At 37.4% G+C, this 27,548-nt stretch overlaps 1 protein-coding gene across 4 annotated transcripts in view; it reads left to right on the plus strand.

The window, feature by feature from the left end:
• The window catches only part of KCNH7 (potassium voltage-gated channel subfamily H member 7), a 242,856-nt gene extending 219,478 nt beyond the window's left edge, over positions 1–23,378 (plus strand). For all 4 annotated transcript variants that reach the window (XM_052793093.1, XM_052793092.1, XM_052793094.1 and 1 more), the window contains 4 exons: positions 11,463–11,726; positions 16,691–16,859; positions 20,166–20,358; positions 21,737–23,378. In XM_052793093.1, coding sequence (XP_052649053.1) covers positions 11,463–11,726; positions 16,691–16,859; positions 20,166–20,358; positions 21,737–22,003 — 893 coding nt within the window. In that variant the 3' untranslated portion in view covers positions 22,004–23,378. The remainder of the gene's footprint in view (positions 1–11,462; positions 11,727–16,690; positions 16,860–20,165; positions 20,359–21,736) is intronic.
• Positions 23,379–27,548: the final 4,170 nt, after the last annotated feature.

The following is a 27,548-nucleotide window of genomic DNA, read 5'->3' on the forward strand; positions in this document are numbered from 1 at the left end:
CTGCCAACAAATCTGTCAGGAAAATGTCCCCATGAAATATTCAATCTGCTCTTCACAAAGAATCTGTTGACAGAGTCACTTTGCCTGAATAACCTTCACATTTCTTATGAGAAAACATATGCTGCCACCTAGACAAGATGGAAGTGATCTTTCATGTTGTGCCTTCTGCAGAATTACAAATAGGCTCCTCAGGTGTCAGTGTGGTACCAAGACCCCTAGGCTTTTATAGTTCTTTCCCAGTAGATAACCTGGAGATGTTTATTTGCATTACTTCTGAAAGAATATGATTTCCCATAGTTTTGTCTTTGAAAAAAAAAACTTGCACCATTGGGGAAGAAGAGGCAAGACTGGCAACAAGCTCCTTAGTCTTGGTAAGGACTGTATAGTATCTGGTAATGTGTGAGTTAGTTAGACAGAAGTGCAGTATGTTGGAAGTCCATCTGAGGAGAAGATACAATTGTAAGAGTCCTTTGCCAAGAACTGAGTAGACTTTAGGCCCACTGGCTTACTGCCCCTCTCTGATCCCTGTTCAGACTCTCTATATGTTGCCATAGCTGCAGCAGACACCTCGTAGTCGTAGACCTTCAGTGTCACTTTTCTGTGGCCCATCCTACAACCTGTATGAGGTTGTAGAGTACTAGAGGTTATTACTGGCTTTTAAAGTAATATTCTATTGACTTCAACACTTAACATATAGGAGGGAGTGGCATCATATTTTGATCCAGCATAGTTAGTCTATAATGATAAATATTTGGGGATGGTCCTGCAGAGTGTCTCAGAAGAACTGGAGTAGAAAAGACAGAGTTCCTGAACACACAGTTGGCAAATGCATTTCTGGTCCCAGTATTCTTACAGATTAAAAAAAAAAAAGTGTTGTATGATGACTTTTAACATATTATTTCAGAACTACACTTTGAACAGGATAGAGACACCCAGCATTCTCACTTTTATATTTTGATATTTTACATCTCACTAAAGTCTTATTGATTTGTAATTATTGGGGGGTTGGGGGGTGCTCATGAAATGGTCTTCTTGCTGGCATTCTTTACTTTCAGCTGTTGACCTACTAGCATATTATGCAGCTTGAAATTGTATTGTTTCCATCTTTAGTGTGATCATCAGCGATTTTCTCCCTTTTGGAGTGCTAAAAATGGGATTGTGTTATCTCAGCCTTTAGTTCATGCTAGCGTGATTTGGATCTTGTTGCCATGGTAACTCTCCCTGCACGAGCTTTATCAGGGGTTAAACAAAATCAACACAGCTCTCTGTTATGCATCTGCAGTTAGTACTACTATTTTTCCAATTCCATGCAAGATGTTCTCACTCCACCTATACATATTTCCACCATTTCTTACCTGTGTCAACAAAAATCGATCTTAGCTAGTACAGTGGGCTCTGCCATAATGTGATTTTAAAGGGTACAAGGCTACTTGAGGTACCAGCTTGTTCTCTGGTTTCCAGAAAGGACTGCAATAGCACAAGAGGTCCCCTGCAAAAATTAATGCACACACTGCATAGCAGCTTATTCTTGCTCTCACCCAAAAGAAATTCATTGCAGGTCGTTCAGAATAACTGACGATATTCCTTGCTCAGGTGCAGGTGCAGCTTTAGCCAGTTGCCATAGATGCTTGACAGTCAGCCAAGAAATGCACTCTATGACTGCTTAAAATAAGCAGTATTCCCACCTGGCAGTTCCAAACAAAGCTCTCAGCTGGGTTGGCAAGTTAGTCTTCTGCTGAAAACTGAGGGACAACAAGCTGCTCCATCTACATTCAGTTGTCTCTTTCAACAGTGCCGAATACAATCCTTTCTTGCCCATTTCTCATTTTCCTCTAGCAGTTCTGTGGGAGTTAGCTAATTTCAAGGGAAATACATAGGGGCCAGAAGTTTCTTTTGCTCTGCTAGTTCTGAGTGCAGATCTATTATCCCATGCTGAATGGGGCATCACTAGAGTTGGTTACATCGATATGAAATCCAAACATACAGGTGAAAAATGCAAAAGTTACAGGCAGAGTGTAAGCTCACTGAGAGCTTGAAAACTTGAAGCTTTGAAAAGACTTTTCTGGAGTTCAAGCATTACTACTTTTGCTAGCATCTTGTTTAAATTTTTGTTATTGTTGGCTCTAAAATCTTAACTTTCTTCAGACTGTTCCATTGCCAATTATTCTCATTAAAAGATATTCTTTGCATTTTACTTTAACTCATGTAACCATTAGCTGAAGGCTATCAAAATTCTGGACCTGTTCTGGGCACTCACACATAATTTTCTTGAAGCCCTAGAAGCAATCAGGTATGAAACCCTTTCCAGGGAGAAGACTGGTTTTGGTCTAAAAGTGAACTTGTTACATAGCCAAATCATAGCCGCCCTTTGTTCTTGTCACAGGGCATATAAAATCTATCCATCATATCCAGGGTAATTAAAATACTGGCTAAATAAACCAGCGTGGACATACTAACTGGGAATGTAACGATGACCTCACTGAAATAAATCCTTATTCTGGATTTTTAGCTGTGATCCAAAAACAAGAACATCATCCCACAGACTCTAGCTGAGAGGATGATAAGAACTCCAGTGGAGTTATATTGTTAAATTAGTAACCAGAGATTCAGGTAGCTAGTGATACTTAATTTTTAACTTTTGTCAGCTGGCCCAGGAAACTCATAACAAGGAATTTTTATTTCCATGGATGTGATTTTAAAAGGCCACAAAAGAAAGTTCTTACAAAATCTTGTTACACAATTATTGCATGCACTTGCCCATGTTGACACAGACTGTAACAATCAAGTGGGATATAAAATGTATTTTGCAGTGTTTCATTTTAGCATATTGTTAACTAAGTAAACTTACATAGTACTTAATTTTAATTTGAAGAGTTATGCTTCTTGACCAGACTTTTCTAAAAGTACTACTACTACTGATCTATTCTCAAAGTAAGCACAGAAGCCAGAGCCCTAATAAACTTCTAACTGAATCTTGATTAGTATAGCTACCTTAAGTGTGCACTGCTTTTAGGTACTATCCAGGCTAAGAAGCCAAACCATATTAACATAGCTTTATTACACAAGGTATCCAGAGGCCATGGCTGGCAATATAGAAGACAAGGAAGTCTTTCAGGAACTGCCTGAAATCTTTCAGAACTCCTGCCTAAAAGTATGAGGTGAAGCAGTACTGAGAGAATGGGGAAACACTCCCCTGCCCCTGCTCTCTGCCATTCTTGTCCTCTTCCCCTAGCTTATTTATTTAAATGCTTACTTTATAAATAGATGACTCAGCCAAGCACTGTGCTGTGTTCCCAGCAAGAAAGTAGGGTAAGAATCTGGACAAAAATTGAAGCTCTTACTTAACTGTGTTAAACTGTTAGTATTATGCTGATGAAGTTTGCTTGGGCTTAATTAGAAAAGAGTTTCTAATATTCAGCCAAAGTGTCAGGTGGTTAAATGACCAGGAAACAACTAATATCTTGGCAGGCATCATATGGCTTGAAATAAGACCTCGTGTCCCCAAAATCTTACCTTCAGCATGAAACCCCTAACAAAAACTATATGGTCATCAGAGAGCTCATCACTGCAGTTTTTCATCTGCTCCTATTATTGTTATTGCTGTTACCACAGTGCCTAGGAGCCACCTCAGGGAGCTTCCACAGAAGTATCTTATTTCCAGGAGCTGCTCCCAGAGAGGCTGTTCCCAGAGGCCAAATCTGATCGAACTGTTGTATGCAGTCACACATACCCATAGCCATACTTTGTAAAAAAAAAAGTAATTATAGTACTACAGTGAAAGCTGAATTCCTTGTAAAAGAGAAGAGAATTCTGAACTTGATAGGAGAACTGCTTTGGCCTTTGCCCTGAATCGCTTCTGAGGTGCATGTAATTCTTCCTTTCTGAATTTTTAAGTATAGTATTATTTCCTGAAGTATAAATCAAGAATTGTCCTTCCATTATTATCTGATTAGCATTGAAGTTGATACAAAGCCAGACAGAGCAAAGAACATTCAGAGATAACGCTGTCACTCCATTCCTAACTTATCTCATTGTACTAAAAATAGCACAAAGAAATAAATTAAGGATTGCATACTCACTTCAACTTTGAAATTCTTGGCTTCTGAAACGTGTCTCAAATTCAGTTATTCAAAACTAGTCCATTTGAAACAAGGAACATGGATTTTTATGGAAAAGTTACCCAGTCTTTAGTCCAGGATGGTGGGGGGAGGTTTCAGTATCTTCTGCTGTTCCCTAATCACAGAATCATCCAAACCTTCACAGCTCAGAGAGGAAACGCAGCCACAGACACATTAACTTACTAAACTCTCACAAGCAGCACTGAGGCAAAACAGTAATTCGAACAACTCTCCAGTACAGTTCATTTCCTCCGTCATCACTATCCAACCTACGGGAACCTTTCAGCAAAATTGCCAGGGCTTGCTATAATGATGGAATTCCACTAGCTGGTATCTTTAGGTTCCCCAGTGAAGACTTAGGAGCTCCCAAATTATGAACGAAGTTGGAATTAAAGGAATCTTCTATCATTAAAAACAGTCACAGAAAAATAAGAACTTAAAACCTTTTTACTACTGAGAGGAGAAGATGTTTTAACTTTCCTAAAATACCTCCAGTAACGTACTTTTCCTAGGAAAAGGAATCTTCCTGCATCAGTTTCTAGACAGACGTCGTTTTTGCCTGGTGTTAGTCAGATACCACACACATATCTGATAGTATGTTTTGTAAGGCATTCTAAAGATAGGTGGGAAATTTGAAGGGAAACACAATGAGTAGAAGTGAGGAAGAAGGAGGAAAAGAAATGTGTTATGAAGAATATAAGGATTTCCACACCCCAGGTTTCAGGAGCCATTGTAAATCTTTGGCATTGTTTCAAATTCTGAGGTCTGACAGGTATACAGACATCTGCTGTACCAAGGTGCTGAACGAGGACTTATAGATACACAAATCCATGTGCCTGGTGGAACTTAGATAAATTCTTTCTACCAGCTTAAGAAATGTCTAAACAAATATGTGTGCACTTTTAAGAACTCTTATCTCTGCCATATGCTGAAAATGGCCAAGCTTTGATATAACTGTATCTGTTTCAAAAGATTATTTTTAAGCCAAAAAATCTCTGATGGAAAGAATCTATTTTCACTTGTTCTTTGTTTCACCTAAGTTCTGCTGGATGTTATGCTATAGATGGGCATAACTATATGTGATGTTCACAGAAGGAAAAATTGTAGTAATGTAGCCAGTCCTTATCTTACCATAAAAATCTGGCACTGTTGCTAAATTAAATTATTAACGAATATATGAAGACTTCAGGGTTCATTACATTGTTCTTTTTTACTTCTAAAATTTATAATCCTGTGGTCTTCAAATGTGAAGAAATATCTTTATCACTGAGTAGGAACTGTGTTTTACTACTTCCGCTAATTATAACTAAAAAGCTGCAAATGTAACTTTCCACTTGTAAAAGTGAATTCTAGTGCAACTAACCATCAGAATACTATATGATTTTTTGGATTAACAAAAGCAAATAAATTGTATGTGAAAGGCAGCCTTTATGTTAATTGTCTAACTGTACTAAGCATTATTACTATATTATATATATTATATATAAATAGTGATATATAAATAGTTCTCCTGTTTAGAAACTCTTGCTATACAAAGTGCACTGCAGATTTTAACAGTACAGTTTGTTTTCAGAGCTTCAGGACCAGCTACTTCTGACCATACCAATTTCTAATTTTTCAGCTGAGAACATTTGGAAAATATTTAGATCTGAACTTCTCAGGCTATCCAATAGACATTTTGTACCGCTTTCAAACTACTTTTCTTTTTTCATGCACACTAAGTTTGTGATTTTTCCATACAATTTTCATGCACTAAAACCCACCCAAAAAGTAGGTAATTTTTCTAATGCTAGTAGACATTCTGTTAACTTGAACAGTGCTATAATCATCAATGATGTTTCACCAAGGAGCAAGAAAAACTTCTTTTTATGCTTCCTTATCACTTCAAGTTATTAGTCATAAGGACTTCATGATTAAACTTTCCTTAAAAGTTTTTGCTTTTTTCTGTACTATTTTGTCCTCAGGGATGTATTGGTAATGTGCAGATGTTGGAGCAAGCTATGCTTTCAGCAGGCACTCAAAAATGTTTATGAAGGCAGCACTTCTCAGTTTCCCTGATCACCAGTCATGACCTGAGATGATCATGATGGCAATAGAAGACTGTCCTGACAACGGACAAATTTCTCTTCAGCTGAAAAATGGTAGAGTGCATTGTTCAAGTTGTTCATCTTCTGGAATGGACTTTCAGATGACCTTTCCTGGGACATGTTCCTTGTCAGGACATGAGTTGAGGCTGGTTTTGACAGACATCCAGATGTCACGCTGTGCAGCGTCAGGACTCTGAGGCTCAGTATAGGCCAAGTTGATTGTGAGAGACAAGAGCTCAAGCACTAAAATTCAAGATTTATAAATGTTTTAGGTTTGTTGAAGTGAATTTGGGGTAAGTTATAGTACTTTCTGATGTTTGAGAAGGGTTGAATACCTCTATAGACAGTTTTCAGGCAAATTTTCTGGTGGCAAAGGTGGAGTAGCTCTCATTTCAAATGTTGCATACAAAATGTAGTTCGGAATTTTATCTATTACTTGTCATGCATTTGTAAAGATTGTGGGGGTCACGATCTTCTCCCACTGGAAAATAAATCTGCTAAAGTTCTTCATACTGTTTCCTGTAAGACTGTTTGCAAATCAGTATAGTTTTCTCTCTGAAGATTTTAAATTCACTCGGACATCAAGCTGTTGACTGCAATTCTGTGAGTGCGACCATCCAGCCAATTCCTTATCCACTGAGTGGTCCATCTGTCAAATCCATGTCTCTCCAATTTAGAGAGACGGATGTCATGCAGGACAGTGTCAAACACTTTGCACAAGTGTAGGTGATGTCAGTTGACCTTCCCTTATCCGCCAATGCTGTAACCCTGTGTAGAAGGCCACCAAATTTGTCAGGCAAGAAGCTATGTTGGCTGTCGCCAATCACCTCCTTATTTTCCATCTGCCTTAGCATAGTTTCCAGGATGATCTGCTCAATGATCTTGCCGGGCACAGAGGTGAGACTGATTGGCCTGTAGTTCCCCTGGTCTTCCTTTTTTCCCTTTTTAAAAATGGGGGTTATGTTCCCCCTTTTCCAGTCAGTGGGAACTTCCTCGGACTGCCACAACTTCTCAAATATGATGGATAGTGGCTTAGCCACTTCATCTGCCAGTTCCCTCAGGACCTGCGGATGCATCTCGTCAGGTCCCATGGACTTGTGTACCTTCAGGTTCTTTAGATGGTCTCGATAAAAGCATCAACAGCCTTTGATTTTGTGACATCTTTGAGATTTTGCACTTTCTCAACCCTGTTTGTGGTGTTGTATTTAACATACTATCTGAAATGCTTGGTCACTGACTTTTGATTCCAAGTATTTGCTGCCCATGGTGCATGGGTGGGTACATAAGGCATTTTTCTGCTCTCTGACAAGGTAACTGACATTTTTTAATTAAAGAACAGATAACAAATAGTCAGGATGAGTAGCAAATATTTTGTTCATATGTAGGAAAGACAGATTGACCACCACAGGAATATTTGTGAATATCACATTAGAAAGAGCTAGTAACAGTCAAACCAAAATACGTGCTGGGAATCTGAAGATCTGCAGTCCTTTTGAGCAATAAACCATCCTTCCTTCCAAGTCACAGTGTGCATTTCTCCTTACCAAAGGATGTACTTGGTGTAGCGTAAAATAATATGGTAGGTTTTTTCAAAGGAAAGGGAAGATGTCATGTCTGCTGAACAGATTTATAGGTATGCAGATCATGTTAATGATAATCCTTATCTGATTTATGGTTTGGGATATAAATTGCTTTCTGCAGGGGTGAGGAAGTCATTCACCTAATTTCCTGCACAAAATTGAATTTGTCTAGGCATATTATGGGACTTCTTATTGGATGGCTGAAAAAGGGAGTAAGAATTTGCCACCTTCTGAAACACTAGGTTACATAGCTAGCCTGATTAAGTATGACAAATTCCAGTTAATGAAATTACAGTAATATTAAACAATGCTGTTCCCCATGTAATATATTACTGACACTTTCACCAATATTGTTTGCAGCAGACTAATACATTAAGAGAAAATATGTCTACATCATGCAGACTGCCATTGTCTGAATAATGCAAAAGTTCAATAATACAGGCTGACCATGGCACACAAAAGAAACTTGTTTGATGTCTGGTAACCATCCCACCAAGCTGGATTTTATGCCAGTATTTCTGTGAATCTATGTTATAGCTATATTTCACTGCCCTCATGACAATCCCATTTCTTTCCTTCCTTTGCCAGTACAAGTGCAAAAAGCAGGACACAAACCTTCTGATAATTACTATGAAGTTTTTGGAATTTCCAGACAGCAAATGTCAGAGGACACTGCCTGTAAAGTTGGCAGGCACCCAAAATACATAACAGGCTAAAACAAGTCACATAAAGTGTGTCAATTATGTTTATACTTATTTGGTATAGCAGGAACTTTCAAAATAATCATTTTCAGCAAAAAATAGTTTCTAGCAATCAGAATCAGAGAGTGAAACTTGTCTTACTGGGAAAGGAAGGAGGAAGCACTAGTATGGGGGGGGTTCATGATTACATTTGGTTTGGAAAGAGAAGAGAAAGGACAAGAGAAACCTTTTGAAACGTGGAGTCTGTGTGATTGATAGAAAATGAACTTCTTCATACATACACATACACAGATAGAAAACTCTTCTCATCTGGAAAATTCATTCCAAACCAATGACTGGATTTCATTACAAAAGGAGAAATTGGAGAAATTCACACTCTGAATAAAGCACTACCTAGATATTATTTGTAACAGATTTCCACTGAGCTACAGAGGCACTGCTAAGCTGTCAAGCTGAGGTATAGAGCTTGCACCACCATCAGGCCCTGAAAAGCCAAATAAAACATGCAGTTTCCATTTTAATTCCTACTCTAGGTGCAGAGTATCACAGGATTATTCTCCAGACAGAAGAATCTTTAGCATTAAATAAGAGTCTTTTAAATGAAAATAACTTCTGGCTCTCTGATTGTAGCCAGATGGCTAGCAGATAAAGCAACAGCAGTAAAGCCAAAGATGAATATTTTGAAATAGATCAGCTGATGAACAAATCTTCCCTGATTCAATAGGGAGGACCCTACATTCAACAGATCTCCTCTTTCCTTCTAATGCCAGTGAGTTCATTATACCTGGACAGCATTTGGAAAAGAATACGTTCTGTTTTTCTGATATAGATGGAGACTAAATGCAGAAATGTCAATTGAATTACCCTGGTTTTACAGCAGTGTAAGTGTTAGCAGAATCTGGCTTCTTGTTTCTAGATATTTTAGTATTCTATGAATATGACAGATAAGACAGTCTGCTGTACTTCAGCTGCTATACAATTTTTTTCATTAGAGTCTCAATGACCTCCTCTTAAAATTAGTCCACTGATTTGTATTCCACAGGGTGCTCGTTACAGTTACCGTTAGTGCACAAAATCTCATTAACATAAAGAATTACCCTAAAAAATGGCAATTTCAAGATTTCATTAGAAGGTCTTTTTCACAGGTTGAAGTCAGTCAAGCAGTAAGTAATTAAGACAATTTACTGTAGTGTGACTGTATGTATTTCACCATATATTCCCACAAGAAAAGCCATGGGAGACATCTATGAATTTTCTTATGAAGCTTTCTTTTGGTTTTTTATACTATTTTGGAGATGCAGAGGACATGGTACTTGGCTCTCCAGTCTGAGCAACCCCCAAGAGCTTTACGCTGCCAGTCCATTTGGATTTGTGTTTATGCCTTCGCAGTATCAGAGTATCACCAATATCAGTTATAGCTAGTAACCCTGCTTAACAAAAGCCAAATAAAGTCACTTCAGTCCAGGTCTGTGTTAATTGCCCTTGGAGACTCTAGAGGGTACAGTTACAGGAGGCCTGCTTTTGTATTGGTTTTATTTTGTTCATCATTACCATGTCTGGACTCTTGCAGAGTGCTCTGTACAGATATTGCATTCTCTTTATGTGCAGATAAAGAGGATTAGATGAAGCCAGAGTTTCATTTCCTTGTAGTGACCAGAAAACAGAGAAGAAACCTAGGGAATATACTAAATGTTGTATTAACCACTGCTGTAGGCTGTAAAGACTACAGACATTCCAGAGCTATGTTGATTAGTAATTAGCACAAAGCAGATGGGAAATCATGCTGTCTCCCCAGGAAGTTAATGCAAACTAGTTGCTGTATTTATATGTTGTTGAGACTACCCTGCTAAAATGTGTTTTAAATAAATAGCAGAACTGGAATTATCCTGACATTTCAGTTAAAAATAAGTAAAACCAATTATTGAATTGGAAATTAGCTTCAAGTTTATGCTGAAAAGAGATCAGGAGTTCTCTATATTCATAAATGATCGTTCTTGGGTTTAAATCCTATTTAATTTTTACAATGTGTTTTTAAAGGCATCTTCTTTAAATCTAGTTTTATTTGCCACTTCTAAGAGGACTGAATCTGCCATTCCTCACTACAGACCTTGAATGTGATTAATGAAGGATTCATTCTCAGCGTGATTGGTATTCTCCTACCATATATATCACAGCATGCTATATTCTTTTCTTATTCAAAAGATTGGAAGTTCAGAGAATTGCAGTTAATTCTAAAGGCTAAGGAATTTGGGCTACTTTGGAAAGTTGTTTTGAGATGATCCCACACAGACAGACAAGGAACTCCCCTCTTTTTGTACCAATAGGGTTTCTCTCTACCATATCAATCCTAAATATAGGCTTGACAGTAATGAGCGTGGAGAAATACGCTCTGTATTTAGGTGGGCCCAGACATTTTGAGGTTGAGTCGTTGATTAATACATTTGCCTTTTCTGGGAAAAAAATAATCAGCAAAGATGCTCTTAAGTAGGCATAACTTAAATGAGTAGTTCTGATACCGAGTCTGACATCCATGACTGTTAGCCTGTCAAGACTGTGAGAAATGCCCAAGAATGTGAGAAATTGGAAGAGGGAATTAAATAATAAATTCATTTTTTAAAACTTTGGAATATAAGGCTTTCTCAAATCTCATCCTCACCTGGAAATAACAGTGAGTAAACAGGAGGGCTGTGTTGGATAAAACTCTTGCTGTTTTGATATAAGCAACTTTTTGCATAATGAGTTATGGTTTAAGGACTACGAATACTTACTACATACATGCAAATGTCTTCTAGGACTTCAAAAGAAATACAAATTTCCTCTGATGCAGGAATCAAAAAAGGCTTTAAAGTAATTTACTCTAATAGACAGTGAACTTCCTAACTGATATAATAATCATCTCCATCCTCAGACCAGAATAAACTAGAACACAATTTCATGAACTGCATATTACTGTACACAATTATTTCTGTTTAACAGATTATTTCAAAGAGAATGATCAGAGTGATCCTGAACCCTCAGGGGACACCACCACATACTATCAGTCTATTAAGAAACACTTCGAGGAGAAAAAAAGTGGGTCATCATCTTTTGTGTCATCCATTGAAGATGAGCAAAAGCCCCTGTTCTCTGGGATAGCTGATTACCCATCTATAACAGAGAAAACCACAGAGGTGGACTTTGAAGAAATTATTCATGCCACAGAAGAAATTCTTATTGACAAAAGAAGCAATTCTTGCAAAGGTAATCTAGCTGTTGCTATTTTGTAAAGTTTTAGTAGACATCTTTTTTAGTCTGATTATCAAAAATCATTTTCTGAATGGTTCTATTGATTCTTTACATATTTACTTTTGTGTTTCCTGAAAGTTTAACAAGAAAAAATATTTTAGATCAAAAATTATTATTTCTCAAGAGGATTAATGTAGTTTAATACACTGGCTGTGGGACTGGATTACAGAACATCCAAAAGGCTATCCCAGGCTTTGCTAATAAATCATATTGTAACCAAACTGCCTTAGGAAAGTCATTTAAACAAACCCTTTAAAGTTGTCAGCTGGTACTGGCCTTCACTGAGTGCCCATGGATGAAAACTGCACTCAAAGCAGTAAAGAATCGCTCAAAGGGTGTTTGATGTGCCAGGGTTGGGTGACAGTAAAAAATCATAGATAATGAGAGCTAGATAAACCTAGTGATGGTTGCACATGCACAAAAAAAAATGTTTTCAGGTAACTAGTTTCATTCTCTCTATTGACAAGGCACGACAAAAATTAAGTGAAAAAAAATTATAATAGCTTGAAAGAATACTATCCCATTTTGCTGCACATGTTGGTTAAAAAGAGTGCCATTACATCACACAGAACAAATCCTGACTTCCATAAGTAAAACACAAGAACAAAGATTTGAGCTTTTGTATATGACAAATGATCAGAAACTATTATGCAATCTCAGTTACTTTTACATAGAGTTAAATCACATAATTAAAATTACATCTAATATCCTAAAATATTAATTTTCTCAGTGATGTGAAGGGAAATTAATGAAAAGCCCCAGCTTAATATACAATTTAAATATTGCTGTAAGTTTGTTTGTAATTGTTTCAGTCTGAAGGGAAGAATTACATATTTACTGTTCAATGCTGTTTTCCTCAACAGTTTGTTTCTATCGAGGCAATTTAACCATTTAACCATCATTCAATAAACTTTAGGCTTTTAGGCTATAATTTTAAACTAACCTAATGATTAATCAGGCCAAACAATGTATTTTTTACATCTCAGAGGTATGAACATATGAAGTCTGGTCTCCTCAGGCTAAGGCTATAGAAATCTGCACCACATAAACTTGTTGCATACATGCTGCTATTTGAAAGCTTACCTTTCCCCTACCAATAGCCAGAAATGTGTCCTTGCAGCTATAGCAACGTTTTCCAAGGCAACCTATTGCAGATTTCATTTGAGCTAAATTTAGCATGTCTAAAGGTTACATATTTTGATTAAGACCACATTCTTTTTTCCACTTTGTAATCCAGCACTTCTGGTAATGTGTGTGAAAGCTCATTACCTTTCTTACAACTTTCATAAAACCTTCAAGGTCAATAAAATAAGATCAGCTTTGACTGATCTATGCTTTAAACTAAATTCTTACTCCTGCTTTAATTAAAGATTGATTATAATTTACCATAAAAGTGGTTATAAACATGATGAAATTTGAAATAAACTCTGCTTATATGTATGTATGTTTATAATCCTCATATAGTATGGCACCTTATAAATCTTGAATACAAATGCACTTTTATAAAGCTACTGCAATTCATTACCACTGTGACTGGTACATATTTAATTATCTTTAGTTTTGGTTTAAGCTTTGGTCATTACTGTCAATGAATGGAAAGACTATTAATAATGTATTGTATAATGTGGGCAGAAACCACATAAACTTCTCTTTCATAATCCTAAAATGCAACTTTTAACATTAAAACATATGGCTCTTTTGAGAAGATCTGATAATTTTTCTGTAGCTCATAATCTATATATTGTGGGAAAATGCTATTTTCTATTTTCACTTGGTCATTATTTTGACTGTAAGACTGATTCTTGAATTGTTCAAGCCCTGGAACACCATAGTTGGTTATAAAGTTTTAACTGCTATTGGGCTTTTCTGGGGTTACTCGTGTATGTGGAAGTAGCTGAAAAGATGCTTAGAACAGTACAATACCGTATCTTATAGTGTATTAACTTGATTATAGTGTATGAACTTATTTTATAATTTGCATGCCAATTCATTTGCTTTGTCACAAATTAAATGTTTATTGTAATAGTCTACAAATACATAATCTGAGACAAAAAAGAGCTGTGATTTCCCTGGGTTAATCCACGGCATTGAAAAATATGTGATTTTATTGAGTTAGTTATTGTGTAAAATAACAAAAAACTTGGGTTTTACAAGACATTAAAAAGCAGTGAAAAGTATGGCATATATTTTTAGTTTCTACTCCTGAAATTCACTGCTTAACAGTAAGTCCACTGGATTTCCAATATCCATTGCACCCACACCCATAGATTAAAATTTTACCCCTGCATTTGTCATAGTCTGCTCCCTTCACTTTCCTGAGACCTTTCCAACTTCCTTGGACACTGCAAATTGTGCCATGTGTGCCTGCTAAAACCAAATTACATGGTTCTGTGGCACCGTTTGCCTCTTTCCTTCTGTTGGCTTAAGTGGCTGAGAAGCTGAACAGGTTTCTGTGTAGCCAAGATGAAATCCCTTTCCCCTTCCTTCTGCCCAGTGCATAAAATCAGTTATGGGTCATGTCACCTGAAATTCACTCTCTACAGCTCCAGGAAACCTTCTACCACCTGCTAACCAAAGACCAGATAATGCAGTAAGAACCTTTCTCTGGTAAAAAAAGAGAAGAAAGTCTTCTCCTCCACTTGGACTCATGTAGTGAGAGCTCCCCTTCCTGGCTAAATCTACTTGAAATACGAAATCTGAGCAGGAATCTATTTATTTATTTATTTACTTAGAGCATCACTGCTCAAAGATGTGTTTGAAAAGGATTAGCTAATAGTATTTGGACAAACCTCTCACATGTCACCCACACTGTGTTTTTTTCTCTTTTCTTTGAAACATGGCTCTGGCTGCTGTGGTTGCTTAGAAAAATTTCCCAAGCATGAAATGAATGTAACCTATGCTGAGTTATCAGCATGCAGTGCCAAGAGAAGTGTTAGGAGAAGCTCTGAGCAAACCATTCAGGGACTACTGGGGGATGTGGGATTCAAATCCAACTGCTCATACAACAGAGGCTGACGCTTTATAAGCCGTCAAGGATTTTGTCCAGCTGTATGTTGAAGCAGCAGCCTGAGCGCAGTAAGAACTTCTAATACATCCTGTAACTTCAAGTAGTTAAATAATTACAAATACAACCGTAATGGGAGCTGTGTTGAGCAGGTGTTAAAATTTTAACAGCCTTTTTATCACAGCAGAGGAGAATCTGAGTGGTACTGAGCAATTTTTGACTGTGTAACAACGGATTCACTCAAAGTAACAGAGGCTTGGGGCGGGGTGGGGGTTGGGGGGGGGGGTGATGTAGAAAAAGCACTGTTCAACCTAAGTATGTCACCTGTAAGCTCTGCAAAGCTCACAGCAGCACCTTCATTCTATATCTGATAAGGATATGAGCAACTAGTATATCCCATGATAAATGATTTGTAACCTTTCACCAGCTTGGTGAATAGGAGAAACAGCCTAAAGCCAAGAATGTAAACTAATTAATAAATCCACAGAGGTGTAAATTAAGCAAATTGAAAGAGAAAGGAGAAGTAGCTCAAAACAGAAATCCAAGCAAAAGGAAGGAGTGCCCCTGAGTTCTGTTTGGGTGGTAAGGTGCAGCGTTTGATCACAGAGATCCAAGAATTGGGAGGGACAAGAGGGATGGAATTTGGGCACAGTGGGTACAGGGTGAGACCTGGAGCAGTCATCATCATTTTTTTTACAAAGGGCTGGAGATAAAGAAATAAATATAAATGACTCATATAAAGAGTGTTTTTAAATACTTTATCTATTGTATATACAATAGATAAGGATTAGAAGGGTGACTAAATTCAGCAAGATATCTCAGTCTCTGCAGTAAGATCCTAATAATGTAACTGGGCATTTTTTAGCTTGAAATAAATTTATTTTGCCTATCTTAATCCAAAATTTTATCTGCAGTTCAAAGAGAAAAAAAAAAAGAAAAAGAAAAAAAAAAGAATTATTATTTAGCATGAAGCTTCATTTAATATTAAAGTGATCTCTGACTGACCCAGCAATGCTGAATATTTCATTCTTTTAGGAGTCACAAATTATTAAACAAAATGAACTGGCACCTTTCACCCCACAGTACTATAAGAGTCTCTGAGACATCTTTTACACAACGAAGTAAGGGCTGGGTTGGAGACTAGTGATGCTAAAAGTTACATCAATGAAAATCAATTTCCTTTCTGAAAGTAATAACCAGTATCCTTTTGCAAGCAGTATGAGCTGTATTAAATGGCCTCTGTCTCGGAGAAAACATGTTACACTTCACCAACCTTGTTAAGACAAGCACTGTTACAATTATCGGTAAGAAAGGCAGCTAGCTAAGGCCTGGCAACCTTCTCTAGAGGGGGCATTCCAATGCACTGTAATGCACGCCCAGTGCTGTAAATACAATGCACCAAGTCCTCCTTTTACACCAATAAGCTAAACAGTAAATACACTTCAATAGCACATTCAAGGGCAAGAGAAGAGGTCTTAGCCAGGTCTCTGAAGCACACAATCAAAGACATTCAGGTACATCATGTAATGCATTTAGGTTAGAACAAATATTTCTAATTTCAATGAATAACAAATTGCTAAAAAACACCTCGAGAAAATTGAGGATTCATTGGTAAAATAATAGAAAGAAAACTAATGAAATAGGAGCCATTCAGTGGCAGAACTCTGATGATGCTGACCAGACAAAACTGCTTGTTTATCTGTGGCTTCAAAATGTTAGCATGGATGTGACCACTTTTATCTCTCCTTAAATAGTAGTAAGGAACAAAACAAGCTGTTCACGTAGCGTGCCAGTGTACCAATTTGACTTTCAAGGTTTTGAGAAACACGAGTAAGTGTGATGCTTGAGGGGTGCCAACCCCTGTCTAACAGCATGTATATAAACCTGTACTTTTATATGTTTTATTTTTCATCAGATATCACTGATAAAAGAAACTGGGATCAGGAGAACATCCAGGAGTACCAGGACTCCCCAGTTCAGTCAGCATTACCCCATGTCACATGGGGAATCTGTGAAACTGAAAGTGACTTTATATATGGGGAAGTGGAAAATCGGTTAGATTTACTTCAAGAACAACTCAACAGGTAAAAACAGAGATATGACCAGAAAAAACATACGTGTGAAAGAGTACATGATACAACTGATAATAATGATGCTACGGGAGCAATGAATTTGCACAGGAAGTTTCCAAAAGCATTCAGATCTTCAGAAGTTCAAAAGTACAAAAATATGCCTGATGGGAATATCACTTTGTTGTCTATATGCATTCTGAGGAGCCTAAATATCACCTAAGTTCAGCCTTCCAGATTCATGGAAAAACCTATTCTGGGAAAGCTGGGTACAAAATTTTTAATTCATTGCCAGAATAATGATGTCACTTACCTCTAGGTACCCACATTAGCTACTCTGAATTGCCTTGCAGAAAAGCCTTTCTCCTCAATTGACTGTTTAGGAGACCAGCCTTTTAACCAAGAAGCTGTACTGAGGCACCTAAACTTATGAGATTTAAATCTCAGCTCACCCAGAATGCTGTTCCTAGATATTCACATGTCCACAGAATGGCAATTTTCAGTGTCTTCAATACCTGAAGTACTTTTTCTTTCCTGTAGACCCAAAGTAAACCAGCCGCCTTCCCATAAAAAAAGGATTGCAGACAAATTCCTTTTTTGATGCATTAACTTTTTTTGCAACTGCCTCTATAATAAGACATGGCAGTATGCAAAGGCAAAATACTTATAACTGTTACAACAGAAAACAGATGCTTTCTTTGTCAGATTACATTATTAGCTTTGCTTAAAAAAATGTCTCTTTTTTCTCTCTTTTGCTCTCTGATACACTATTCTCTGCTGGCAGCTAAGCAGCATAGCTTACAGCATCTTAAAAATATGGTTACAGAATTTTGATCCATCCTATACTATAATTTACCATGTAATTTCACTTAATTTTAGATTGCCCTATGCTCAGGTCTGTGGCTTTTTTATTATTTTTACTCTGCAATTCCATTACTTTCAATATTTTTCCATGACAAATACTATGACACGCACTCAGCCCTAATTATACTTTAGTAGCTCTTCACTGGCATTCTGTGCTGTATATTTTAGCAATCAGTTTAAAGCCAGGTTAACTGCATATTGCTTCCTTCATCTACCATAAGCCAACCAAACCATAGTATTTTTCGTTTCTGAATACTATGTAGTACATTAAAAAGACATTTTAATATGTAAGCCTAAATTGCTGTAATTTCTAATTGCAGTTAAGTCGAGTAACCTAAGTAACTGTAAATGTCACATAACTAAACAGCTCCATGTTCCCCATCAACAGTGTGTAGTCTTTCAGTTACATTTATTTCCTGAAATCTTAAGTTCTTGAAACGGAAGTTATATCTCAAATTTACCCATAGTTTTATCAAATTCTCATGCAAGTTCTCAGTAATTTCTTGAGTGAAAAAATATCATTGCTGCTGATAAACTAAGATTTAAATTGTTATGGATTTTATTAAATCATTTTATTCTTTAAGTCTTCTCATGTTTTTAAAGTTTTTCATGCTTTCAGGATTTTGGGCCTTGCCGGGTCTTCTATGAATGTAACACACAATATTCTTTCCTGCTTATGTCAGATCTGACCTGCTGGACTAAAAGCATGGTCACTTCTTCCTGAACTTTTCCACGAGAGAACTTGGCATAACACTCAAATTATTAAATGGATATAGAAGGCTGGAAAGCCACTGCACAAGGAATATGTCCGTAGAGCTATCTCTGTTTCTCCTCTTTAAGCAATTGGAATTTCACGGAGACCGTGGGCCAAGCATCTAAGGTTCTCCTGTTTGTTCATCCTTGGGTGGCATGACATGGACTTGCTTTAAATTTTGGAGAAAGGAGGGAGAAGTTATATATGTAATGATGATGAATAAAGACTACCAGAGATACTCTTTGATTTGAAGTACCAGGAAACTTCCATCAAGTGCTAACAAAGTCAGAAGGGAGAAATTTTAGAGTTAATTCAAAGCCAAAGACAATTGTTGATGCAAGTCCTCCAATGTTAAATCCCTTTTATTCACTGAGATGTTAGGGCCCAGGTTTAGCAGATGGAATCTCTCTGGATGGTGGCGTGCTGCTGCTGCAGTATTTTCCCCTGTGGCATCAGCATCATGCTTGTGTGAGATCAGCACATTTGCAAGTAGCAAAGAACCTCAGGGAGCTGAACAAGAGGGCGAGTAGGGCATGATTGACTGTAACATCCGGATTTGGGCCTTTCTTTACGCGAGCTCATGCCACAATACCAGCTTCTCCCCATAAAGGAAGAAACAGCATCCTAAATATCCTTTGGGCATACCGTTCAGATTAATTTCATAGGTGCTTTTATAAATAAATGACACAGGCAATGGACAACTCCAACATGATAAAAAATAGTATCAGTGAAGCACCTGGTGAAAGCAAAAATCTGTCAGCACAGGATCAATTCTGCTGCTGTAAGGAGCCCAAGTAGTAACATTCACAACATTAAAGGCTGCTGACAAAGATTTGTTTACTCTGTCAGAAGATGAGTTGCAATACAAAAGGCTGTATATCTGTATTACAGTCTGTCATTGCAGGTCCTGTAGCCTTCCAGCAGCTGGGGAGGCACAATAGGCATTACCTATTGCTGAGTTTGTCACAGATCTTGGCAAGACCATTTGAAAATCATTTCAGTGCTATGGAATTCTAAGTATGGACAACATAAGCAGCTCAAGTGTTTCAGAAGTCATATACAAATTTATGAAAAGGGAAAAAAAGAGAAAGAAGCTACTAAATTTGAACATCAGAAGTGTTGACATTAATTCTGAGGCCTGAATAAGTCTGAATGAATTTTCACAGTAAGGACACTTGGGCTGTTGGGTTTTTTAATGATCTCTAAAGCATCTTTCATTTTCCAACTGTGGAAAAACACAAATGTGGTTTTCTGCTTATTTCAGTGCATTGTATTAGCATTGGGAATGTCAGAATTAATTGTCAGATGCATCAGAAATAGTGTCCCATCCTCAGCCAGTACAAGTCAATTTAGTTACATTGAAAAGAGTACATTTATTCCAGTTAATTTCAACCAAAGACCTGGTCCCCATGTTACTTTTTGTTGCAAACATAAGGGACAGTAATGAACTTGTTCTTAATGTAGCAAAAAGATCAGAGACAAGCATGCAGGTATGTTCCGCAAAGGAAAGGGAGAGCCAGCAAGCTTTGGAAGGGCTCAGCACTCCCTCTTCTGTTCTTTCCTATTTAAGACATGGTCACATCATAAGCAATAGTTTGCTTTATTGATAAGCTGCAGGTCCCTCTTGAATGCGTCTGTAATCAGTATGTTAAAATATACTGACTCCTGACCATGAGTTAACTGATTTTGTGCTACTTCTCTAGGCTTGAATCCCAAATGACTGCTGATATCCAAACCATCCTGCAGCTTCTGCAAAGGCAGTCAACACTCATTCCACCCGCCTATAGCATGGTGACTGCAGGTGCAGAGTATCAACAGCCAGCAATCCGGGTCATACAAAAGCTTCAGCCTGCAGCATCAATTAAAACAGACAGAAGTTTCAGTCCTTCATCTCAGGTATGTACAGGTCCAATAAGATCAAAAGAGGTTTGCTAATCTTTTTAGTTTATGATGGAAGAAATGTATACCAATCTAGGTGCTGGTTCACTAGCTTAAGGAGTATGCAATTATTATTTTGACCTAGCACCTCCACAGTGGACTTAGATACCACAGTTTCAGAGGCCACATTTTCTGTGAGGGTTGTAAAAATCCGTACAATGATCTTATAATCAGACTGATCTACTTAATTATCATGCTCGTTACAAAAGTTAGCAGAAATGACAAATACTAGACGTGGGTGTAAACCACAAACACTTTCCAAGCATCAGACCTGCCTGCATGGGTGCATCTGCCATAGGTCCCATTCATGAAGTCCTAAGAAGCACGATGACTATGTTTTCCTCAAGGTACAGGCCAGGCAAGATCAGCTGATGCAGCATGATGGTTATACACATAGGGAAGTGAGAGGGGCTAAAACCATTCTTATGTCCAGCCCCCTGCTGCTGCTAGAACTATGAACATACAGAGCTGTGACATACCTGCATTTCCCAATACATGTTTTCCACCCCAGTTCTCTTCAACCAAAATTGGATGATTTTCCAAATTTGTTTGGGATTTCTGGAGTTTATCAGCTTGGCCAGAGATGTGGCATATCATTTCCAAATGGGCTGCTGCATGTCCAGAAATCTCAAATCAGTCACATAGCATACAATTAGTAAATCCAGCCTTCTTGGCTGTGTCAGATTCCTCATGCATATACTGGAACACATACGAGCACAGGAAGTCCCACACATAGAGAAGGCATCAGTTCGCATGCATGAAGATTATCAGGGCAGCAAATGTGCAGCAGTAGTTTTCAGATGTGTAAACCCACCATGCATATACCTGCACAAAACATATACACATATCTCTGAACAGAAATATGGCCATCATCGGCAAACATCAGCAGGCTCACTGTACACTTCACGCAAATTCTGAGTTTAAAAGTGAAGGAGAACTGAGTGCTGAGACTGGGATCCAAATGGTTATAATGTTCAGAATGATGCAATTCCAGAGTTATGTTCTGAAACAAAACTGCAAATTCAAGAATGTTGAAATCCATACTCTTAGATCGGGTCTCAAGAATATTCAGTCCTTGAGAAAGGACTGTTCATATGTGTATCTTGATGTCTTATAAGCAAGTCTGAGGAGGGGACAAGATACCCAGGCTTCTACAATTAATCAACAGAGTTACATTCAATTACATTAAATCAAATGCAGTACCATGTAAAAATATTTCAGTACGCTGCTTCATTTTCAAACATGGTTTTCCAGCAACCATCTGAACGTGCTAATTTTTGAGCCTGGAAGTAACTGATTTAATTATTACAATCTTGTTTCTTCTCCTCCCTTCCAGTGTCCTGAATTTCTAGACCTTGAAAAATCAAAACTTAAATCCAAAGAATCCCTCTCAAGTGGAGTGCATCTTAACACAGCCTCGGAAGACAACCTGGCTTCTTTTTTAGATCAAGAACGTGACCGGTCTGTAGAGCGTCCCCCCCAGCATTGTAAAACTTATCTCCAGCCAATTAGGCACCCTTCCTTGCCAGAATCTTCACTAAGCACTGTAGGAGTCTTGAGTCTTCATAGGCATGTTTCTGATCCTGGTCTTCCTGGGAAATAATACTTTTATACTATTACTTCACATAAAAATGTAAGTGCTTTTAATGGCTGTTTTTCCTTTTTTTTGTATTTAAATCCTCTATACTTGACTCAGGGGCTACAAGGAATATACCATTATATGCAAAAGTACTGTATATTTTCCTAAATCTGAAGCTTGTAAGGTAAAGTTGAGCAGTTCTGATGTAAATATATATATACACACACACACTAACTGTATGTTCCAAATGTAAAACTGCCAGCATTCTCAAGGCACCTTATATTTTTATTTTTTTTAAATAACATGCATGTTCTGAAATTACAGTTTACGTTGCATGGAGATTACCATTTACTGCTGTCATGGAAATAGTATTTTATTGTGGATATGTCTTCAGAGCAAATAGGAGACCAATAACAATAATTCACATAGAAAAAACTCCTACCTAACCAAGCTAAAGTTCAAGCAAAATCTTCTTCTAGCTCACTTTGGAAAACTGATTTATCTTTCTTTAGTGAGCTTCTTACAATAAATCACAGTGATTCTGAACCTAGAAAAAGAATAAGGTAACCAAATCTTATGGTTTTGAAACAATTAGGACAGAGAAACCAGCTTCCTTCCAAACCAGCTGAAGTAGGGCAGTATTTTAAGAGACAGGAAAACTCTGCCACATGCTGGAAAATATCACCATAGGTCACATCCACAAAACTGCATTAATTGAATAATTTGTTTCCAGTACTTTTTTTTTTTCTTTTTGTTAAATTGCATCATAGAAGTTAGCTGTCATGAGCAGGCAGGTACTCTTCATCTGTCACACAAACATAATCAAATGCAATAAATCTAATTTCTATATAATACAGAAGACTGTGTTCATTTTGTTCAATACAAATTATTAACAATCTGTTTAATTAAAAAGTACTTTACACATTTTTGGTTTATAATTATTAGGGTGGTTGTTTGCAGTTATCTGGTTTCACTGACTGGCCCCTCTACAATGATCCTAGATAGGGTATATATGTATGTGGACACACACATACACCGCGCACACATTCCTGTATGTGTGCATGTGTGTATTTTATATATGTACATATGTGTGTACGTATGTGTGTATATATTTATATACACACATACACACAAGTGTGTGTATATACCTACACTTACATGTAGGAGTATAGATATAGAGAGAGATAGATATATATATGTATATATGTAAAATCACTTTCAGGAGCAATTGTAAACTTTCTTATTACCAAACGAGTAAGCTTAGCTTGTGTCCAAAGCTGACTACGTTAGAATAAAATGATTTAAGATCCGTAGGCTTTAAATACAGTATGTACTGTATGTGCATAATGCTTTGTGAATACTTAGATTTAATTTTATTAAAATATTATTCTGCTTCAAATGTTGTGTTTATTTTAGAAGAAACTGACCTTTTTATTACTGTTTTTAAATATTTAAAAATGTTCACATGATTTTCGAATCTTAAAGCTTTAATGTGAAATTCCTCTAGGAAGAGAACTGGTTTCAGAAAAGCATGTAACCCAGTTAGCAAGGGAGCAGTTAAATTTTAACTAAAACCAAATTAAACCCTCTGTTCTAAACCAGTGCTACAGAGTAATGCAATAGTGGTCAACCCTCACATTAATAGATACATACATTATATGTTGGGGTCAGAATTATTCATAACATTTTTAGTCATACACAGCCAGTAGATAAACCCAAGGTGGCTGAATCTTCCCTCATTTAAAATTAGTGTGAGTGTTGAGCTACTGAGCAGGGCTGTGCTTTACCTTTGCATGTAAAGACACAAAAATGAATTAACTGAATAACTTTGTAGAGTGAAAAGATAAACCAACCCTTCCCATAAAGATCAAATTTTCTTCTGCCTCATGCTACTGTTCATTGTTGAAAGGTCCAAATGCTACAACATGCTGACTGCTCTTACTTCTACCACAACAACAGGAGGTCTGCACTGCTTAGTGCCTTGCAGGATCAGATCCTAGGTGACAGCATCATTGGGCCAGTCAGAATCTCTGCCTGCATATACTCCGCTGAAACAGGAGTGCTGAGTAACAAAGTGAAATAGATTCTGCTTTTCTTTTTTTTTTTAAATAGCAAGTGTTAACAACTTCTGCTCTATCTCAATCTGGTAACTAATATTAATGTCTGTTACAAAAAACAAGCCAGCACATTTTCTAAAAAAGTATTTGTGGTTATGCTACATTTAAAACAGTCTGGCATAAATTAAAAATAAAATTAACGGAAAAAGTATAATGCATGAGCATTGCTTTACAATATGCCTTTTGTCCAATTTCATCACTTGGTATTTCATATTAATGCAAAGAGATTAGGCAAAACAGGTGGATTGGGGAAAGAGTGTTGGGGAAGAGGAAAAGCAACAACTATTTCAATTAGCCCAAGTGAAGGAAAATCTCCATCCCTTACTCCTTTTCTTGGCTCAAAGAGGCTTTGTTCCTTCCCTTCTGTTTGTCTGTGTTTATCAAGAAGAAAAATCTCAAATGGGGGCAACTAAGGGAGACTTTGCAAAGTTATGGAGATTCTAAGCTCCCTAGACATCTGCCAATGAATGAAGAAACAAAACATGAAAGATGACAACTTGGCTGGCAATACTCTAGCTGCCCCTTCCCTGCCAAAGAAGGATCTGCCTTCTCAGATACCTTCTTTTCTTGTTGAGGTACAGTGAAGCACATGAAGACCCACTGCTTCAAGCTTTTTTCTTCTAAAGGTACAAACCATTGTTTTTGAAAATGTGTTAATTTTCTAAACAGCAGAAATTGTCTCTCTTATTTTTGGTTTGGTATTTTTTTTCTGAGTAAGGTTCCCTTTAAGTCCAGTCTGTTTCTGACTTGATAGAAATGGGTCTGTGTTAACCAAATCAAGCTGGGAATAACGTAAGAGTTGCATACCCACACATCACAATACACAGCTGTAACATATCCATAGAGGCTTTCAAGACTTTAGGAGATAAGTTTTGTTCTTGCTTGAGCTTAGGAACACTCATCTTGGCTATTTACGTTTAAAACCTGTGGCTAAAAATATGCATAAATTATAACTTGTAGATACAGAGAAGTATCCTGGAATGTATCCAGCTAATGTAGCTGAAGTATCAAAGCAATTGGGACAGTCACTCCAAATGTGAAAGGTGAGATGGTACAAATCAGCAGAGCTCTTCATGAAGTTCATTAGCTTCTACCAGCTGTGGGTCTAGTTCAACGTTTAAAGCAAATGATAGATTGTGATGCTTTTCAACATTTAAGCTGTGCAGCAACCTGCACCATTTGCATGTGCATGTCCATCTACATGCACAAACTTACAGTAATACACGTAAGTCGTGTCTTGACCTACCTAACTGTGGCGTTTCCAGGAAGCACGTGACCAATTGCATGCCTTTTTCTCCTTTCATGCTCCCCCTCTGTATACTCAGCAAACACATGTTTTCTGGTCTCCCATCTCACAGCTGCTGCCCGTGGATGAACCTGTCTTCCCTTTTCCTGCTGCAGATTGTGTCCTAGCAATCTCCTCTCTCTGGTGAGCACAAGTCACTCATCAGAGCTTCTGCATGACTCACCAACATTTTAAGTAACATACAAAAATCTGAAAAGCAGTGCTTCGCATGGACTCTGGCTGCCTGCTTAGGTGAAGCAACTTGAGTTTTGCCCACAGATGAATTGTGTGTCCTCCCATTTGGGAGCTGCTGAGCTAGCCTGGACACAAATAGCATAGTGGGAGACTGCAATAGCAGCATAGCAGAAGGCATGATTCCTCAAATGAAAGTTGTACGTAATACCACACCTGCAGATTAGAAGCTTTGATGTTTCTATACTCTTCTGTTAAATATTCTTGCACTGTGAACAGACTCTACGCTAGTATTTAAGGTTGGACTGTTCATATGTTGACTTAAATCCGAAATAACTAATTCCAGTGCGGCCAGCAGTTATATGTTATCACATTTTTCATCAGATTGGGAATTGGGTCTAGCGGGCACCTCCTCTCCATTTATGTACAGGCTCTCTCTGTATTCACATACAGAATTTTTGTGGCATCAATAGTACAGTGGCATTTTCAATATTGCTGAGATAGTACAAAAATTAACTTTACTAAAGAAAACCTGTAGCAGGGAACCATCTGGAGACGAGAGCCGAGTAACAACCGGACACCGATACGGTTAAAGTTGTTCTCCCTTTATTGCCCAAATAGCGTGCTTATATACCTTGTCAAGCTAAACATCAGCTGTCCACACGCCAAAAGCTAAAATATAATTGGTTATACTATCTCTGTCCACGTGCAGAAACATAGGACACAATTGGTTATACTAACTCTGTACACGCGCCTAAACATAGGACACAATTGGTTATACTACCTAAAACATGCGAAACTTGTCTCAGCCTAATTGGTTAAGATAAACTGCCGAATTGAGGTTCTTCATGCCAAGTTCCCTTTATCTTGGAATGTGCACCTGTGTTCTTCTAATTGGCATCTTTCTTTTTTTGTCTTCTTGTTTATTCTGTTCAAGGCCTTCTAAAGGCGTCTGGAATACTTTTGCGACCGTTAGCTAAATATGTGTCCGCAACAAAAACCTAAGAATTTTTCTCCACAAACACATCTGCACAAACTCCTCAAATGCACCTCATAAGTGTGATATATTCCAAGCTGGTTGTACCAAGACATAACACATAGCAGTTTGTAATTCATTGGTACGTTGCCAACTTCAAATGCTTGTCATTAAAAAATGTTTACATTTTGGGGGTAGTATTATAGACATTATTTTCCTCCCTCTTAAATTTTTCAGAATCTCAAATTGATGGTATTTTGTCACAGCAAAAGCAAATGGCTTCTAAAAGGCTACAATTCCCAGAGTTCTTAGTTCCTGTAGAGCCATATAATTATATCCAGTCACCTGGAATTGACTAAAACCCAGTAAAATTTTGACAATGAGAGAAAAGATGGAAATGAACAGACAGTATTTTTGAAAAAGCATTATTAATTATGCTGACGTTGTACACGACTTTAGCATCTCCTGACTGTTAAATGTGAAGTTCTGCCGCGTTTTGTTAATTAAGAGACTAGGCACAATGAATTTCTAGGTAGCAAAGACTTAACTGGTCAAAATCCAAAAAACTGAAAGCTCCTGCTTCCAACGAATCTCACTGTTTCTAGCTAATGACAAAGCTATTGTAAGACAGTCGTCTTTGGAAAAACTGTTAGATTAACTTCATCTATGGACATTCCAAGCATGATTCACACTTTCTAGTTAAAGGTTTAAAAAAAAGCCTGCATAGTTAAACTGACATCAAATGTTGATGCATGAAGCAGAAAAATCTGTTCTGCTCAGTGCAACCAGTTTTTTAGGTTTTTTCATTCAGACAGGCTTTTAGAACAGGGCAATTCTATTCTTTTAGCATTCTTTCAACCTAGATGAAACTGAGCCATTAAAGTTTTAGTAAAACATAGGATATCCACAAGAGCTCAAAGATAAGCCTCATAGCCAGAAATAAAGAGTAGATATCAAAATTTACTATCTTAACATCCAAATCCTTCACAGAAGGTTAGT

Source organism: Harpia harpyja, chromosome 7 (genome assembly GCF_026419915.1).
Source record: "Harpia harpyja isolate bHarHar1 chromosome 7, bHarHar1 primary haplotype, whole genome shotgun sequence".
Classification (NCBI taxonomy): Eukaryota; Metazoa; Chordata; class Aves; order Accipitriformes; family Accipitridae; genus Harpia; species Harpia harpyja.